Source organism: Trachypithecus francoisi, unplaced genomic scaffold (genome assembly GCF_009764315.1).
Source record: "Trachypithecus francoisi isolate TF-2019V2 unplaced genomic scaffold, Tfra_2.0 Lachesis_group19, whole genome shotgun sequence".
In the NCBI taxonomy this organism is placed as follows: domain Eukaryota; kingdom Metazoa; phylum Chordata; class Mammalia; order Primates; family Cercopithecidae; genus Trachypithecus; species Trachypithecus francoisi.
The window spans coordinates 49,158,311-49,176,526 of record NW_022681464.1 but is presented as its reverse complement, the minus strand read 5'-3'; the positions used below and the strand labels follow the sequence as shown (position 1 = coordinate 49,176,526).

The 18,216-nt window shown below is 49.5% G+C and overlaps 1 protein-coding gene across 2 annotated transcripts in view; it reads left to right on the top strand.

The window, feature by feature from the left end:
• Positions 1-6,326, top strand: part of SALL3 (spalt like transcription factor 3) — a 19,820-nt gene extending 13,494 nt beyond the window's left edge. The window contains exons 2-4 of one of the 2 annotated variants that reach the window (XM_033178495.1): positions 1-1,469; positions 1,686-2,026; positions 3,436-6,326. The exon at positions 1-1,469 is cut by the window's left edge and continues 1,351 nt beyond it. In XM_033178495.1, coding sequence (XP_033034386.1) covers positions 1-1,469; positions 1,686-2,026; positions 3,436-3,867 — 2,242 coding nt within the window. In that variant the 3' untranslated portion in view covers positions 3,868-6,326. Of the gene's footprint in view, positions 2,027-3,435 lie in introns of both variants that reach the window. The other variant, XM_033178494.1, reaches the window with a different exon arrangement.
• Positions 6,327-18,216: the final 11,890 nt, after the last annotated feature.

Below are 18,216 nucleotides of genomic sequence, written 5' to 3'. Positions count from 1 at the left end.
GATGAACCCCTACCCAGTCCCCGAGTACCTGGACAATGTACCCACTTGCTCGGGCATCCCCTACGGCATGTCGTTGCCCCCGGAGAAGCCCGTGACCACCTGGCTGGACAGCAAGCCCGTATTGCCCACCGTGCCCACGTCCGTGGGGCTGCAACTGCCGCCCACTGTCCCTGGCGCGCACGGCTACGCCGACTCCCCCAGCGCTACCCCCGCCAGCCGCTCCCCGCAGAGGCCCTCGCCCGCTTCCAGCGAGTGCGCCTCCTTGTCCCCAGGCCTCAACCACCCCGAGTCCGGCGTGTCAGCCACCGCCGAGTCCCCACAGCCACTCCTCGGCGGGCCGCCCCTGACTAAAGCCGAGCCCGTCAGTTTGCCTTGCACCAGGGCCGGGGACGCTCCCGTGGGCGCGCAGGCCAGCGCCACGCCCACATCGGTGGATGGCGCTCCCACGAGCCTCGGCAGCCCCCCCGCCGTCTCCGAGCAGTTCAAGGCCCAGTTTCCGTTCGGCGGGCTGCTGGACTCGATGCAAACGTCGGAAACCTCGAAGCTGCAGCAGCTGGTGGAGAACATCGACAAGAAGATGACGGACCCGAACCAGTGCGTCATCTGCCACCGGGTACTGAGCTGCCAGAGTGCGCTGAAGATGCACTACCGGACGCACACGGGGGAGCGGCCGTTCAAGTGCAAGATCTGCGGCCGCGCCTTCACGACCAAGGGCAACCTCAAGACGCACTTCGGCGTGCACCGCGCCAAGCCGCCCCTGCGCGTTCAGCACTCCTGCCCCATCTGCCAGAAGAAGTTCACCAACGCCGTGGTCCTGCAGCAGCACATTCGCATGCACATGGGCGGCCAGATCCCCAACACGCCGCTGCCCGAGGGCTTCCAGGATGCCATGGACTCCGAGCTGGCCTACGACGACAAGAACGCGGAGATTCTGAGCAGCTACGACGACGACATGGACGAGAACTCCATGGAAGACGACGCCGAACTGAAGGACACGGCCAACGACCCGGCCAAGCCGCTCCTGTCCTACGCGGGGTCCTGCCCGCCCTCCCCGCCCTCGGTCATCTCCAGCATCGCCGCCTTGGAGAACCAGATGAAGATGATCGACTCGGTCATGAGCTGCCAGCAGCTGACCAGCCTCAAGTCCGTGGATAACGGGTCCGGAGAGAGTGACCGCCTGAGCAACGACTCCTCCTCGGCCGTGGGCGACCTGGAGAGCCGCAGCGCAGGCAGCCCCGCCCTGTCCGAGTCCTCGTCCTCCCAGGCCCTGTCGCCTGCCCCCAGCAACGGCGAGAGCTTCCGCTCCAAGTCCCCGGGCCTGGGCGCCCCGGAGGAGCCCCAGGAGATCCCGCTCAAGACCGAGAGGCCCGACAGCCCGGCCCCCGCCCCAGGCAGTGGAGGTGCCCCGGGCCGCGCGGGCATCAAGGAGGAGGCGCCCTTCAGCTTGCTGTTCCTGAACAGGGAGCGGGGTAAGTGTCCCAGCACTGTGTGTGGTGTCTGTGACAAGCCTTTTGCTTGCAAGAGCGCGTTGGAAATCCACTACCGCAGCCATACTAAGGAGCGGCCGTTCGTCTGCGCGCTCTGCAGGCGAGGGTGCTCCACTATGGGTAATTTAAAACAGCACTTACTGACGCACAGATTGAAAGAGCTGCCTTCTCAGTTATTTGACCCCAACTTTGCTCTAGGTCCCAGCCAAAGCACTCCTAGCCTGATCTCCAGCGCCGCACCCACCATGATCAAAGTGGAAGTGAACGGTCACGGCAAGGCCATGGCGCTGGGCGAGGGTGCCCCGCTGCCCGCGGGCGTCCAGGTCCCCGCCGGGCCTCAGACAGTGATGGGCCCGGGCCTGACGCCCATGCTGGCCCCCCCGCCGCGCCGGACGCCCAAGCAGCACAACTGCCAGTCGTGCGGGAAGACCTTCTCCTCGGCCAGTGCCCTGCAGATCCATGAGCGCACACACACCGGCGAGAAGCCGTTCGGTTGCACCATCTGCGGTCGGGCCTTCACCACCAAGGGCAACCTCAAGGTAAGAGCATGCCAGGCTCCAGCCCCGGCTGCCGTGCGCCGAGCCACGGTGGCTTCCTCCATCACCTGCCGCGGACACAGCGACCGAGGTCCTGCTCCTATCCTGGCCAGGGGGATGAGATGCCACACATGTGGGTGTGGGTGTGTTTGCATGCATGTGCGTGGTGTGTGTGTTGTAGGGTGTGATGTATGTGTGTCGGGTGTGCGTGTGGGTGAGCAGCGTATACCTATGTGCATGCGTGTGTGTATGGGTTGTGTATGAGCGTGCATGTGTAGGTGCCCCATGTGTGGGTGTATAACGTATCCGTATGTGTATAATGTGCGTGTCCAAATGTGTGGTGTCTGGCATGTGTGTGTGTCCCTGTGCACACACACTTAGGCTACATGCTGTTCATCAGCTGCAGGAGGAACAGGAGCCTGGGCCTCTCCCTGGGGACACATGCAGCTGGGCTCTGATGGCTTCAGCCAGGTTAGGCATTGGTTAGGGGTGAGAACACTCACTTTGCAACTTGGGGGCAGGTCCAGGGCCTGAAGCCCTCTTGAATCTGATCGAAAATAAACTTGGTTTTAAACCTCACATGTAATACAGGCAATACCAAGGCGAGGTCTCTCAGCAGGTCCTGTCATTCTGTCCTTGTGGCTGCCAAGAGGGCCCACAGGAGGGGCGCTGGGTGAGAAACTTCTGGCATGGGGCCGAGGAGCCGCGCTGTGCTGAGATCGCAGCAGCAGGGGTAGAGAGGGTGTGTGACCAGTGCTGGGTGGCTCAGGCCCATGCCTGGTACCGTCTTGGCTGATGGCTGCTTTCTGTCCTCTGTGAAGTCCTCGTTTGCAAAGCCAGCCTGTCTGGGTTCCGGCAGCCTCTTCAGACAGCCCAAAGATTGATGCCTGTGGTTTCTACCCGGCGTGTGTGGGCTGGATAAGAACTGCCCCAAGGGCCTGCTGGCTGCATGTGGCCCTGGGATGTTCTAGAATTAATGTTTTCTCGTTTGAGAGAAAGCAAAAGGAGAGAGGCACAGTCAGACAGTCCCAGCAGCAGAGGATGCGAAGTGGGGGACGGTGGAGGCCATGAAGGGAGCCAGGGCTTGGGCAAGTGAAGGGGCAAGACCTGGACCCTTCGAGCTCCAGAACGTTCTCTGGGTGGCCATGTGGTCTTTACACCTTAGGGGAAAATTAAAGTTTGTCTACTGAAAGACTGCATTCATTTATATTTGTTGGTTTTGCTTATTATGTTCAATAAAACAAGATGTTTGCATGTAGAAATATGAAGTGCCTAGAAAAGTCCACCTGTGTTTTGTTGTCCTAAGTCGCGCTTGGGAGCGGGGTAGACCTCTGTCTGCCGCAGTGAACGCGGAGCAGCTCTGCCTCCGTGTCTGGGCGCTTACTCGTGGGCTGTCTCCGTGTCTCGCGCAGGTGCACATGGGGACACACATGTGGAATAACGCCCCCGCGAGACGCGGCCGCCGCCTTTCTGTGGAGAACCCCATGGCTCTCCTAGGGGGTGATGCCCTGAAGTTCTCTGAAATGTTCCAGAAGGACCTGGCAGCTCGGGCAATGAACGTCGACCCCAGTTTTTGGAACCAGTATGCTGCAGCCATCACTAACGGGCTCGCCATGAAGAACAATGAGATCTCCGTCATCCAGAACGGAGGCATCCCCCAGCTCCCCGTGAGTCTCGGGGGCAGCGCCCTCCCCCCTCTGGGCACCATGGCCAGTGGGATGGACAAAGCGCGTACTGGCAGTAGCCCACCCATCGTCGGCTTGGACAAAGCAAGCTCAGAAACAGCAGCCAGCCGCCCATTCACACGGTTTATCGAGGATAACAAGGAGATTGGTATCAACTAGCCAGTGACTCGCTCATCTGCCCTGCCCAGGCCCACGTTTTGAAGTTGGAGCGTCAGGCCTCCGACCTTCCTTGCCTTGGTTCTCATTACACTTTCACCCACAGCAGAAAACACTTTGTGCGACTGCTGAGAGGTGGTCTTGTAAGCGCTGCATGGCACTCCCTTCAACAGCAAGCCTGACTGTTCTTGCGAACTCTGCAACCTTTTACATAAGTTTCCGTCAAAAGAAAGTGCTTGGAAAACCGCCTTAGGAACAGAAAGAGCTCAGACCATGTCCACTTCCTTTCTCCTGAAACCCAATAATCTCTATGAGGGAGAAAGGGGTCCCCCCGCGGTATTCCAGTGAAACTCATTTGATGGTTTCGTTTGAATTAGTTAGACACTTGAACGATGTTTTTTAGAACTCTTCATGTTAAAGACGTGGTTTAGTACTCCCAATGCTGTGTATCATGACACTGTCTTCGTCTGTAGTATTTATAATGTTAAGATTATGCGGGTAACAGCCAATGTAATAGCCCCGACCTTAAACGAAGCTTTTGTACTGCAGAATACATCCGGCTATGTGATTTTTTTTTTTAAGCAAGATTTGTTTTACTATAAATAAGTGGATTATTTCAATGCAGGCAAAATTGTGAAGTTCTGTTGGGAAAGATAGCATGCTTTTCATGTGCGAGTACCTGTCAGTAATAAGCCTTTTTTTGTTTTTTGTTTGTTTGTTTTGCTTTTTTTTAATTTAAATGTTTGTAGCTGCTATGTGGACAGTTGTTTTCTAGTGTGGTCTGTAGCCCAATGACTGGGGAATGAGTTACAGACAAACATCACCGTAAATGACTCACAACATTATAAACAGTTGTGAGAAAATATTTCACATTATCAAAGCTGTACAATAAAAAGGTAATGTTTGTATAATGTGGTTGCAAACTCTTAATTTATACTATTGCACTTTTAGTATTTTGTATTAGGGAGGTTTGTCTATAATTTGAGAATTTAAAAAGATGTAAAGTATTTTATAAATAGTACTTCAATTTAAGGAAAATGGGAAAACTGTTACAGTTTCTTGTTTTGTCTTATGGTCAAACAATATTAGAAATCTATGCCACTTAAAAAGAAAAGCCACCAAGACTTGTCAGCTCCTCAGAAAACAGGGCCTGCTGTTTCTTAAGTTAAAATGATTTATTTAACTTTTCTACAAACACAAAGCCCATTTAAAAACTGTGACCACCCCCTAATGAAACCTTGGTGAACTCATCCTAGGACTGTGACTTCAGTACAAGCCAGGAAGGAACTAGGAGAACCTTTTGCAGGTCTGATTTTCCTGTAAGCGGGTCTGTCTCGGTCTCTCTCACCCACAGACAAGACTGTGGCTGCCTGGTGGCACTGGTCACGTGGACAGTAAACCCAAGAGAAATGGCAAGTATCAGGCAGTACAATCAGTCATGACTTTGAAATTTTCCGAGTTCCTGATTTATTTATTATCTTCTCAGATGAAAGCAAAGCACAGTGTCCTCTGATTTTTCGGAACACAGTCTGGCGCTGATGGCTGAGCTGCATCCAGCCGGGAGGGCCCGGGAGGCAGGGGCGGCTGAGGCAGCGCAAACACGGCGTCATGTGAACTACCTCATTTTCGTGCGTTGCACGCGTGCTGGCGTCTGACACTATGAACTTCCAACAACAACATTGTTCAAGAGATGCTCTGTCAGCTGGGTAGCAGTGCGAGGAGTTGCATGCCTGGACAGTGAAGTCTTCTCGGTTGAGACAGAAAAATAAAACGATCTTCTCCTAACAACCACAGCAGCAACAACAATCATTGTAAGAGGATGGGCTGTTTGTGCCAGCGTGTCACTGAACAAGAGTATCGAAGACTCATTAGCTGTTTATTTCTATTGGAAATGAACACTGAACTCTACAGCTCTGTTTTCCACGGTGATGAGATGTAACTTGGCCCCGCCGTGCCACCTCTTCTCACGGGATGAGGGCTTGGGGTGTCTCAAGCATTAGGCAGAGAAAACTGAGGTGGCTTGAGGTTGCTGTGTTTCAGCAGTTGAATGTTTTCATTATTTATCGGTGTCCTTTTTGGTGTGTGTGTGTGGTTTTCTGTTTGTTTTTTGGTTAGTATTTGGTACCATATAGTGTTCTCTCTTCTCCCAAATGGATGTGTATATAACTAAAGAGAAATGTAAAGTGTTGTAAATAAGATGGCTCATGAAGGTACAGTGAGACTGACCCTCCTGTGTGCAGGGCTAGGCCATCCCTCTGCATGGTGAAGAGAGACACTATTTTTATACTGTAATGCCATGCGGGGCTGGGGCCTCTCTCAGCAGCTGGGGATTATTACCTGGACCCAATATTTTTTATTATTAAATCTTGTGGCTTGACACATCTACTGATTGAAATGGATGTCTTAGTCTAGGTTACTATTTTTGTCATATGGAATTGAATAAAATGCAGGATGTAATGTTATTTCTGAGTTGCGTTCCTTGATTTTCCTAATGGAGAAAGTGGAATTTGAGGTCATTTGCGGTGGGTGTGTGTCCGTGGTATTTCCACCAGGAACGTCAACACAGGTTGGCAGCTTAGATTTAAGCAGCGTCTCAGTGCATCTTGATTGGTCTCGAAATTTTTACTTTTTGCTTTTTTCCAAAATAAAAATTCAGCCTCCTAGTTGTGGGTTCTTTTTACATCTATGAGGGAAGAAGATGTGGTAGAACGTTCCTGCGTATCAGAGACTCCGCAGTGCCCAAAAATGACCGCTCGGAATTGCCTTCCTGTCATCAGCAGGAAGTGGAAATGCCAGGGTGCCTGAAGGAATAGATGTGCATCCAATCACAGGACAGGATAGGAGTGGGGGGCGGTGCCCACAGTGCGGTGGTAGCAGCAGCTTTGTGAGTTCATGGAGGGTGGCTGCACATCCAGATGGAGAACGTCCTTAATTTAAAATAAGCTTTACCTCACTGGTAACATTTAATAAGAATGATTTTATAGCTCCTGGATTTCAAGATATGTAATCAATTTTTTTTTTTATTTTTATTTTTAAAATGAATAGCTACTGACAACCTAGAAGCTACAGTAATTTTTACCTGGGAAGTACCAGGTGGCTTTTAACGAATGATAAAGGTACTAACCACTAAACTAACCAATCCAGGCCAACCTTCCAGCAGATATCGTAAGGCTTAGAAATCAAACCATGTTGATTTCAATGCTAGAATAGAAATTATAAAATGTAAACTGACTAAATGAGATAGTAAATTCAATTTTTTAAAAGTAAGGAATTAGCAAAAAATGTACAGCCATCTAAAGTAATTAACATAAACTAAAATGCAGGAGAAAAGGGATTTACTTCTTGTATTTTAAAAATATTTCCAGGCTGGGCGCGGTGGCTCAAGCCTGTAATCCCAGCACTTTGGGAGGCCGAGACGGGCGGATCACGAGGTCAGGAGATCGAGACCCTCCTGGCTAATACGGTGAAACCCTGTCTCTACTTAAAAATACAAAAAACTAGCCGGGCGACGAGGCGGGCGCCTGTAGTCCCAGCTACTTGGGAGGCTGAGGCAAGAGAATGGTGTAAACCCGGGAGGCGGAGCTTGCAGTGAGCTGAGATCCGGGCACTGCACTCCAGCCTGGGTGACAGAACAAGACTCCGTCTCAAAAATATATATATATATATTTCCAGAGGTAAGGTCAGAGATGTTCGGCTTGGCAAGCCTGGGTGTTTGCTGCTTTCTGATGCCAACTATGGTGATGTAAACTGTATCAAAGAATCATAAATGCCAACAATCCCTAAAAATTATTTAAATACATTTCTAAGTTCATTACAGGAAACATTAACATTTAAGCTAATTAATAAGTACTGCTAAAGGGCTAAAAAGCAATTGTCTTCCAGCTCTTGCTGTTTAATTTTGGCCCCGTGGAAGCTTGGAGGCATGGGAGCCCCTACCTGCTTTTCCTCTGCGTTTGGCAGGCTTTGCCGGGTCCCCGTCTTGTGTTTTACGAAGCCACGGTGAACGTCAGGGCCATTTCTTTATTACTATCAGGGCCATTTCTTTATTACTAGGGTGCATGTATGTTTCCAGCCCAACCAGTTTCAAATCCCTGTATTCACTGTGGTTGGTTGTGACGCCGCAGACGCCCAGACCTCTCGTCCCTCTTCTGGTGCGCGCATGAAGCCGCAGACGGTGCTGCACGCCTTTCATTCTCGCCCAGCTTGTCACCCGCCAGCTCACTGCCAACCTGAGGGCCCCGTGTTCAGGCCTTTGTGTTACAACCTTGTGCTCGTTTGCTAATTACTGAGACAGGGAGCCAGTACTTGTTTATTCCTTTGAAAAGTTTCTTATGACACAGTGCTTCATTGAAAAAAAAGAGGACATGAAACGTTTATACCGGCAGACCTGTTTGCTGCTTTTTAGCTATGTTAAAACTTGATCTACTAAATATTCTGTATAACATGGGAAGGAAATGACATTCCCCTTTTTCATTTAGGAAGGAAATATTGGGCATTAGTTCTCAGTATTCTTTATGAAGTGAAAACTTTAAAATGAAATCACAATAGAGGCTTCTTTTTTTTTTTTTTTGGCCATTCTCCTTTCAGCATTTCTGTACCAAGCGAGGCTTGGGGCGTGACCTTCTCCTCTCTGCATTGTCCTGGCTGGTACAATCCACGCTGGGGCCGGGGGAGGGGGCCCAGCGGGGAGAGGGTTCTCACTCTGTGCCATGTAAAAGCTGCTTTCCTGTCTGTAGGAAGAGGGTAGAATTTGACGATATTCAAATCCTTTTCAGTTCTAAACTTCCATGGTTTTTTTTTTTTAAGAACTACCACTAATGTACATCTTTCTCTGTACCCAAAAATAATCATGAAAAAAATTGATGGTCTTTATTATAGAGAGAGAAAATATGAGTTATTACCTAAAAATATTCTCCCATAGATATGAAAAATCAATGACAAGTAAATTTGCTAAAGAAACTACTACATGGAATCATTTTTGGATCATGAGAAATGTGTTTGTATCTTTTTTTAAATGAAAAAGCCATTGAACTTATTAATGTTAAAAATGCAACTATACTTGGTAAAATAAAATCAGGCTGTGAACTGATGCTTACTGCATATTCTGTTAGATAAGGGACATTAGAAATTTTTCCATGAGTCCTGCACACAAGTACACACACAGCCCCTCATTACAGCATTATATATTCAAAAGAGTATGCAATTGAAAACAATGTGTTTTTTTTTTTTTTCTTGTTATTCCTTAGTAGAATATCAGAGAGCCTAAACTATGAACATTGGTGTTACTGTCCTGATTTCTACCACGGTCTGCATCTTTGGCCTGTTTTCGTTGGAAGTATCATAGATTGTCATTTGGACAGACCATTCCTAGCAAATACTTGCCTTTCGGGGAGCTTGGATAACCCTGTGGGAAAATCGGAAAGCCAGCGACCAAGAGGAAGAAGAGATGTCACGGTGTCAGATTACGTTTGTGTTCTGTTCTGTCCAAAGTTCTTTACATCAGTAAATGAAAAACAAATGGTGCATAGGCCACGCCCTGCAGCAAAAGGTGCAAGGACTTGTTCATGTTGGTACGAATCGCTCATTGTATATGATTCAGACGTGGAAATAAATGTTTGATTACAGTTGTTCCAAATGTGATTATTTGTGAACATGGGAAATGGGTAACCCTTCCCCCATACTTTCTATGTTGGTATGATGCACATATTTTAAATTACAGAATGATCTATAAACTAGAATTTTTACAGAAAAGTGTAAATTATTTCCTTCATTCCTCGCGGTTATTTTAGGTGTGACTAATTTCCATTTCGTTCTTTCTAGCTTAACTTAAAGGACATCTGAATTTTAATACCAGTACCTTTTTACAAATAGGGATAAAAATATCTAAATGACAAAATCATTTTTATAACTCACAAGATCTTTTAATTATATGTATAATGTAAAATGTTTCTGTTTGATTTTTTTTCTCTTTGCCGTATCAAGGACGGTTTAAGAACAGCTCCCGTTGTGACCTTAATTTACCCAGAAGAAATGTGCCCGCCCACCCTCACGCTGCTGCTGGAAAAGCAGCCTGGAAAACAAGCAGGCCTGGAAACACATTTTCCATGTCAAATGGTGACAGTCTTATGCATACACAATTAAAAAGTGCAGAAAGACTTCCCCACACAGATCATTTAAGGAAGATTTTGCACATAAGCCTCTCACCCTTGTTTGTTTTTCTTTGTGATTTGTAGTAAGAGCATCACATTCCACCGTGAAGTACAGCTGGCAGCTCTGCAGAACTGCACAGCTTCAACCTACTAGAAATGTTTAGGTTTGGAACCATCAAGAAAAATTTTGCAACCCAGCGCTTTGTATTTGGGATTCTTAAAAATCCTACTGGTAATTCAAGAGGTGGGTACTGTGAAAGCATATTGTCTCAAAGATAATGCGGTTATTATTGGACATTATAGACACATGCTGAGTAGTAAGTTGAATAATCAGCCTATAATTTTGCCCAAGAAACTACTAGATCTTTCTTTATTATTGAGAAATAGAGTGCATAAACCTCAGATTTTGATTAGGGGCTGTAGGTAATTTGGGTAAATGAACTTTCATTGATAAATATTTGTAAGTAAGTAGTTTTTCCCAAGCAAAACTCTAAACATATATATTCTCATCTCAGAACATGTTATAGGATCTGAAAATAAAATCTAACCTGTTGTTGAAGTTAATGAATCCCCCACCTCATTCATTCGGAGCTAATTCCTTGCCTAAAGACCCTGTGTATTTATTCACGTGTGCGTTGTCGTCTCTCACTGAGAAGTTACCTCATGACTTGGTTACTCTGTTCTTTCAATTTATGTTTTAACCTTGACACTACCACCTGCATCACCATCTGCTGAAGAGTAGCTGTAGACCAAGTTTTAAATTACAACAATACCGTGGGTATTTTCAAGGATGGTCCCTGAGACCAAGCTCTGAACCCAATAACCTTTTCCTACCACTAGCCTGGATTACAGTCTCAGTTTTAGAAACACTCAATGGTCTTCAAACAACTGAAAATCATGGCTAGACTTAGTATTTAACTGCAGGCAGATTGAATATTCTCTCAAAAGCCCTGAAAAGGGGACCTGACAGAGGAGTTGGGTCTCCATGTCCTCCCTGGGCGTGGGTTTCAATTTGGCACAAACCAACCATTGTCCGTGGACTCAGACCATGTCCTGGTGGGTGCGCAGCAAATTCACGAGTGCACACGGTGCCCTCCGTACGTAGGCTTCAGTACACCAGCTGAAAAGTGTGTGTGTGTGTATGTGTGTGTGTGTGTGTGTGAGAGAAAGACCACACGTGTTTGCTGCCTGCCTTAGGGATTGATGCCTATTGCTCCAGGATCGATCTGATCGCAACCACAGATAGTACAGGATTGGCCAAGTCGAAGCTCAATTTGCCCACAGTGTGTGGCTGATGGAATCTAACTCAGTTGGCTCCGGGAGTGTTAAATGAATAATTATAGGCCACGTAAAAGTAATACATGCGTGGAAATAATATTTGTAACCACGGGGGAGAAAAGCATCACCACACCCAGATAGCTCATCTTTGAAGGAACCACAAAGAGAACATGGGCATCAGGTCTTGCAGAAATGGAGCATTGCCTGCCTTTTGATAAAAACTAACTTCAAAAAAGCTTCTTAACTCCCAATCTTCATCTTGCAAAATTGTTCAGAACTACTTTTAATTATGTTAATCTGCATTATAATATTTAGTAGAAATTTCTACTTTATTATAAGATGTGCAGAAAAGAAAGAGTGACTATTTAAAGTAACAATCAACTGTCTAAGAAGAGGTGCACTTAGCTCAGCTCAGCAAATGTCTGCTTGTCCAGAATAACAAGTTAAACTTTTTTTTTCTTTTTTTTTTTTTTTTTTTGAGGCGGAGTCTCGCTCTGTCGCCCGGACTGGAGTGCAGTGGCCGGATCTCAGCTCACTGCAAGCTCCGCCTCCCGGGTTCACGCCATTCTCCTGCCTCAGCCTCCCGAGTAGCTGGGACTACAGGCGCCCGCCACCTCGCCCGGCTAATTTTTTGTATTTTTAGTAGAGACGGGGTTTCACCGTGTTAGCCAGGATGGTCTCGATCTCCTGACCTCGTGATCCGCCCGTCTCGGCCTCCCAAAGTGCTGGGATTACAGGCTTGAGCCACCGCGCCCGGCCTTTTTCTTTTTTTTTTGAAACGGAGTCTCACTGTGTTGCCCAGGCTGGAGTGCAGTGGCGCCATCTCGGCTCACTGCAAGCTCCGCCTCCCGGGTTCACGCCATTCTCCTGCCTCAGCCTCCCGAGTAGCTGGGACTACAGGCGCCCGCCACCTCGCCCGGCTAGTTTTTCATATTTTTTTTAGTAGAGACAGGGTTTCACCGTGTTAGCCAGGATGATTTCGATCTCCTGACCTGGTGATCCGCCCGTCTTGGCCTCCCAAAGTGCTGGGATTACAGGCTTGAGCCACCGTGCCCGGCCACAAGTTAAACTTTTTAAGTAGAAAATAATGCTGAGCTTAATAATTTTATTAATGCATACTCCCTGACATCAGAAAATCCTAGCTTTTCTAAACTTCATAGACACAGATGAAACATTTGACATATGTTTTCAAGGCTGGCTTAATTATTATTATTATATTAGAAAATAGTCAATACAAAAATTAGCCGGGCGTGGTGGCAGGTGCCTGTAATCCCGGCTACTCAGGAGGCTGAGGCAGGAGAATTGCTTGAACTCAGAAGCAGAGGTTGCAGTGAGCCGAGATCACACCACTGCACTCCAGCCTGGGTCACAGGGTAAGACTCCATCTCAGAAAAAAAAAAAAAAATCGCTATTTCACAAGCATTTAAAGAATTGTATGTTGGCTATTACTCGTATTTCCCATGCTTTTGTAATTAGAGAGATGGAGCGTTTCTCTTGATGTGTTGGAATTCCGTCCGCAGAAGGCTACGTGTTGCAGAGGTACTTCTGGAGTACTGAATTCACCAATGCGAATATAACCAGTTACTTGGCCTTTCAGGATGAGGCGCCAGCCACAGGCCTCCTTACCCAGTGGAACAACTTCCTCCAAGGCTTTTTCTTTTTTCTTTCTTTTTTGAGATGGAGTTTCACTCTTGTTGCCCAGGCTGGAGTGCAATGGGACAATCTTAGCTTACCGCAACCTCTGCCCCCCAAGTTCAAGTGATTCTCCTGCCTCAGCCTCCCAAGTAGCTGGGATTACAGGCATGCGCCACCACACCCTGCTAATTTTTTTTTTTTTTTTTTTTTTTAGGTAGAGGCTGGGTTTCTCCATGTTGGTCAGGCTGGTCTCGAACTCCCGACCTCAGGTGATCCACCTGCCTCGGCCTCCCAAAGTGCTGGGATTACAGGCGTGAGCCACTGCAGCCGGCCCCTGGCCTTTTCTAAGAATTATTGATGGTACCTTTCAGGCCCTTTGATTTATTTTTATTTTTGTTTTTATTTTCGAGATGGGGTCTCACTATATTGCTCAGGCTGGTCTCAAACTCCTGGCCTCAAGTGATCCTCCTGACTCAGCCTCGCGAATTTGGTGCTAGGATCACAGGTGTGAGTCCTTTGATTTGTAAGTCAGACTTCGTTTAGAAACATGAAACCAAACAGAAAACATTCCAGCCTCTCTAAATGCTTAAAATAATTTCCACAATTTACGATGTGGCAAAATAAGTCCTCTGGTAACACAAAACGCCAGGATTCCCGCAAAGAGATTCCTGAAGCCACAGGTGAGAGGAAGGAGCCTGCCGGGTGGGCAGCCGTTTCTCTGGCTGTGCTGTGGCCTGCGCCGGGCCTGGCGTCGAGGCCGAGTTCCGATCCAGCGGCGAGCTGGCAAGTGCCCGTCCGCTTTTGACAGTCACTTCGTAGATGAGTCCCGGAGTCTCACAGCGGCTTCTTTAAGGGTGCTCATCCGTGTGTCTCTGCACCTGTCCACGGAGGCCCGCAGAGCAGAGGGAAGTCAGCGACATTCCTGAGTCCCCTCCCCGGGCTTTATGGGGACCAGGGCTCTGGGGCAGAGCTCTGAGCCCTGGGCCAGCCCCAAAAGCATATGCCCCTGCGGCCCACGTGCAGCCCTCAGTGACCCCGACCCCAAGGCTCTTGTGGGGGTGGAGGGCGTGTGGGCTCCAGAGGCGTCGAGCACCCGGACACGGAGGAGGGCAGGTCCTCCCCTCCCAGGTGCTCGGCCATCGTGGCAGGAAAGCCTGTGACCTCGGCTGTCGGTGCCAGGATGGTTCCTGCAGGGTGCCCGGGGTGAGTCCTCACTCGCTGGCTGCAGACCGAGGCGCTGCCCTGGGAGCGGGGCCCATCCTCGGGGCCCAGGGCGAGCCCTGCGCAGGGAAGGCCTCTGCCACCCCCAGGCGTGTCCCTGGCCCGCACGGTGGCTCCTCCCCAGCTGCCAAGGCAAGGCTGTCTCCAGGTCGCCAGAATTCCGGCCACAGTCACCCCCGATGGAGCCCCGCGGGGCGGCCGCGGCTTCTCACCAGGCTGCGGGGCTGCGGGTCCCGGGCGCGCCCATTGCCCGGTCGCACTCGGATCTTGGGATAAAATGTGGGCGTCCACGTGGGCCGGAGCAGTGGCTGTGACGCCCCCCGCGGGGTGCGATCTCTCCCTCCGGGAGCCGGCCGCCCTGTCCCTGCCTCGGCCGCAGCTGACCCGGCCCGCCCTTCGGGGCTGCACCGGAGCCGCCAGCCTCTCTGGGATGTCATTTTAGCACGCGAGGCTCAACATCTTTTCCGTTCCGCCCCACTCGGCGCCAGCTCGCGACTCACGTTGTATTTAAATAACGTCTCTCTTCTGTTCCACTTCCACAGGCTCGGGAGGCTGTGCCCGCAGGCAGGCACGGGGCACCCAGGCCGCTGCTGAGCCCTTCCCTTTGGGGGACCCAGAATCACAGCAAAACTCTCCCGTGGCGCGGTCACCCCAACAGCTCCACGTGGGGTTCGAGTCTGAAGGGTCAGCCTCCTAAGCGCTAGGGGAGTCAGCTGTGATGACCGAATGGGACTGCGGAGTTGCGTCCAGAATTAAGTTAGTTGTACACCTGGCAGCTTAGAGGGAAGGGTTCCCGCAGGAAACTCCGCCGGCCTCTCTGCAGGCTCATGGGATCAGAATGTCCAAGGGCAGAGCCCACGTGTTGATCAGCGTGGGCCAGGGTTTAAAACCGCTGGTCTGCACGGGACTTGGTGCTGTTACATCAGCACAGGGCGCTGACCATGCGGTTAGATGCAGATTCCAGTTCTCCAGGTGAGTCTGACAGGATCCCAGGCGCTGGTGCAGCTGCTTCTGGTCTTGGGACCACTTTAAGGAAGCTTTGAACAGTGCTTCAAGAGGGAGCTGGCCGTGTGCTGTGATGAAGCAGACGTTTGTCTCCAGTGCTGCCCAAGGCACCCAGTGTCCTTATGTCCTTTTTTCCAAGGTCCTTGTTCTATCAGTTAAGTTTGCATTTGACTACAGATAATGGAAACCCCATATCATAGCTTCAGTTGGAGTTTGTTTTTCTCACATAACTCGAAGTCCAGAGCTAGGGGGTTGCTGGGGATGACTCAGCGCCTCATGGACACCCCCACAGGCATTAGTGTGTGGGTTGTTCTCACACTGCTCCCCATGTGACCACAGGATGGCTGCTGCAGACCCAGCCATTGCATTCACGCTCCCTCAGAAAGAGGAAAGAAGAACCAAGGGCACCAGGCCTGGAAGCCAACCCCATCCCTTGATCAGAAGAGTGAAAGCTTTTATGGAAACCCCATTCAGCTGACTTCTGCTTAGGTTTCTTGGACCCACACTGTGTCCTGGGGCAACTCCCAACTAAGAAGTGAGTCAGGAAGGCTCACTATCAAAAGAAAAAGAGGAGAGTTAGAAGAGATTAAAATTTCTGACAAGGCCGGGCGCGGTGGCTCAAGCCTGTAATCCCAGCACTTTGGGAGGCCGAGACGGGCGGATCACGAGGTCAGGAGATCGAGACCATCCTGGCTAACACAGTGAAACCCCGTCTCTACTAAAATATACAAAAAATTAGCCGGGCGAGATGGCGGGCGCCTGTAGTCCCAGCTACTCGGGAGGCTGAGGCGAGAGAATGGCGTAAACCCGGGAGGCGGAGCTTGCAGTGAGCTGAGATCCGGCCACTGCACTCCAGCCTGGGCGACAGAGCGAGACTCCGTCTCAAAAAAAAAATAAAATAAAATAAAATAAAATTTCTGACAAATTGGCTTCCCAGAAACCTAACTTCTGTAAAGTTTGAAAATATTTCTGCGTTTATAACACTCATACCAGTTCATCAGCAAATTTTATTGGACACTTGTTATGTGCAAGGCTTTGGGGCTGGCTCCACTAAGGTGAGAACCTATTTATGTTCCCATAGGATACACACAAGGCGTTGAATAGAACACCCGATTCTATTCAATGGAGGAGAAGAGTCGTCAGCCATGCAGTGGCTCATCCCGGGGCCCTCTGGCCTCCTGCCCTGAGCCATTGTGCCGCCAGCCTCACGAATGCCTGGCCAACAGGACCTGTTCAGCCATCTCCACGCTGCCCGAAGCTACTTCCTGCCTAAGTGGGTTAGTGGGCATCATGCTAATCCTAGGCAGCCTGGGCTCTGTGATCAGAGAGTCCTCTGTTTGGATTCTAGCTTTTACTTGCACAGCTTTTAACCACAGGCCGTTGCCTGTGCTGTCTGAATCTCAAACGCAGGGTTTGTGAAATGGAACCCAGGGGGCTGCCTTGCTGGGCTTCGGAAAGGGTCACCAGCCTGATGCCATCCATTCCTGAGGGGCTCCCTCTGCCCAGAATGCTTCCCCCAGCTCTTTTCAGGCACCCATCCCTCCTAAAGGAAGTCATCGGCCATGTGTAAGCAGAGCAATGAGGAGACCAGATCCACAGTCCAGAGATACTGCTTCAGCAACCTGGTCAACGTGTGGGAGGGGAGCGGGCAGTGGGCTCTGCACTGTCCATGGCTGGCTCCAGGCGACTTCCAGCAGAGCCAGCTGAGCGGGGCAGCCTGAGGCACGGGGCCAGGGCACAGCACCCCACAGACTCCAGGACCCCAACCCCAAAGTTAGGGCTAAGGCTCAGCCTCACCAGGGGGGCAGGGGATGCTGGAGCCTTTGGGGGAGTTAACTTTATTAATGAGGGTAGAGTGAAGCCATCACACTCTGAGCTCTGATGCAGATAACCACAGGCAGGCCCAGGACTGGAGCCAGGACCAGCCGGACAAAGCCACTCCAGTGACCTGTCTGCGAGGTGAAGGGGCTGCTGGGCCACCTTTCGCTCCAGAAAGCAGCATGCGAGGTGGTCGCGAACGGTCCCACTTCTGGATGATGTTCCCACCACTCCCTGGCCTATGTCTGTGTGCGTGCTGTCCACGTATTCCAGCTTCCTCATCAGAGGAGCGGCGTGGCCCACTGCGGGAGACTCACCCTGCCAACCACTAAGGGCCAGGGTCGTGTTAACACCCAAGAGATGCTTCGGATGCAGGCTTGCATGTTAGTTGAATTATGCTATGCATGATTATGTGAACTGTGTATCACAAGGGAAACATACGTACATTCTCACCTTTGTGGAGTCAGCCCCAAAGCCTTGCACGTAACAAGTGTCCAATAAATATTTGTTGATAAACTGATTTGTGTTGTAAATGCAGAAATATTCTCTGAATTTCATAGAAATCTGGCTGAAGAGGGAAGCCAGTCCACCAGGGAACTTTAATCTTTTCCACCTCTCCTCTTTCTTTTCTTCTAATAGTAATTATTGACAGGGAATGCTGAACGGTTGTTCTGCGGTCACATCCCCGTGTTCAGTTTAATGATATGGGGAACTGCAGATGGAGGTGAGGATAACTTGAAAAGAAAGGATATTATTGGTAAATGCGCTGGAAGCCTTGCAAATTTGAGAGGATAAATTGAAGTTTTACAGGACTAATGAGCTTTTGAAAACTGTTAGCCAGGCTTGTCCAAACCTTTCTCTCCCTCTTTAAGATTTTCTAAATTAGAAACTCAGAAATTTCAGTAGCTGTTTTGGTCCTGGAATGAATAAACAGCGCAAGTAGACGGTGTGCTTCCATTTGTTAAATGTACACTATCTTGTTTCCATTGTGATCATAGTGCATTATTCTTATGGCAATTGATAGCCTGTTCAGAGCACTTGCTTTGTGGAGCCAAGATCTAAATACTTTGCAACCATCGCTGGAATTCTGCTATCAACAAGGACTGGATTCTAGGCGTTTACATTTAATTTTCATATGCCCTGTGGTATCCTGGAACATTTCCATATAAACCCAAAATTAAAATTTGAAGCAAATGCACTATCTCTCTGAAATCATTCTTGGTTCAAGGAGTTTGTAACCCAGTGG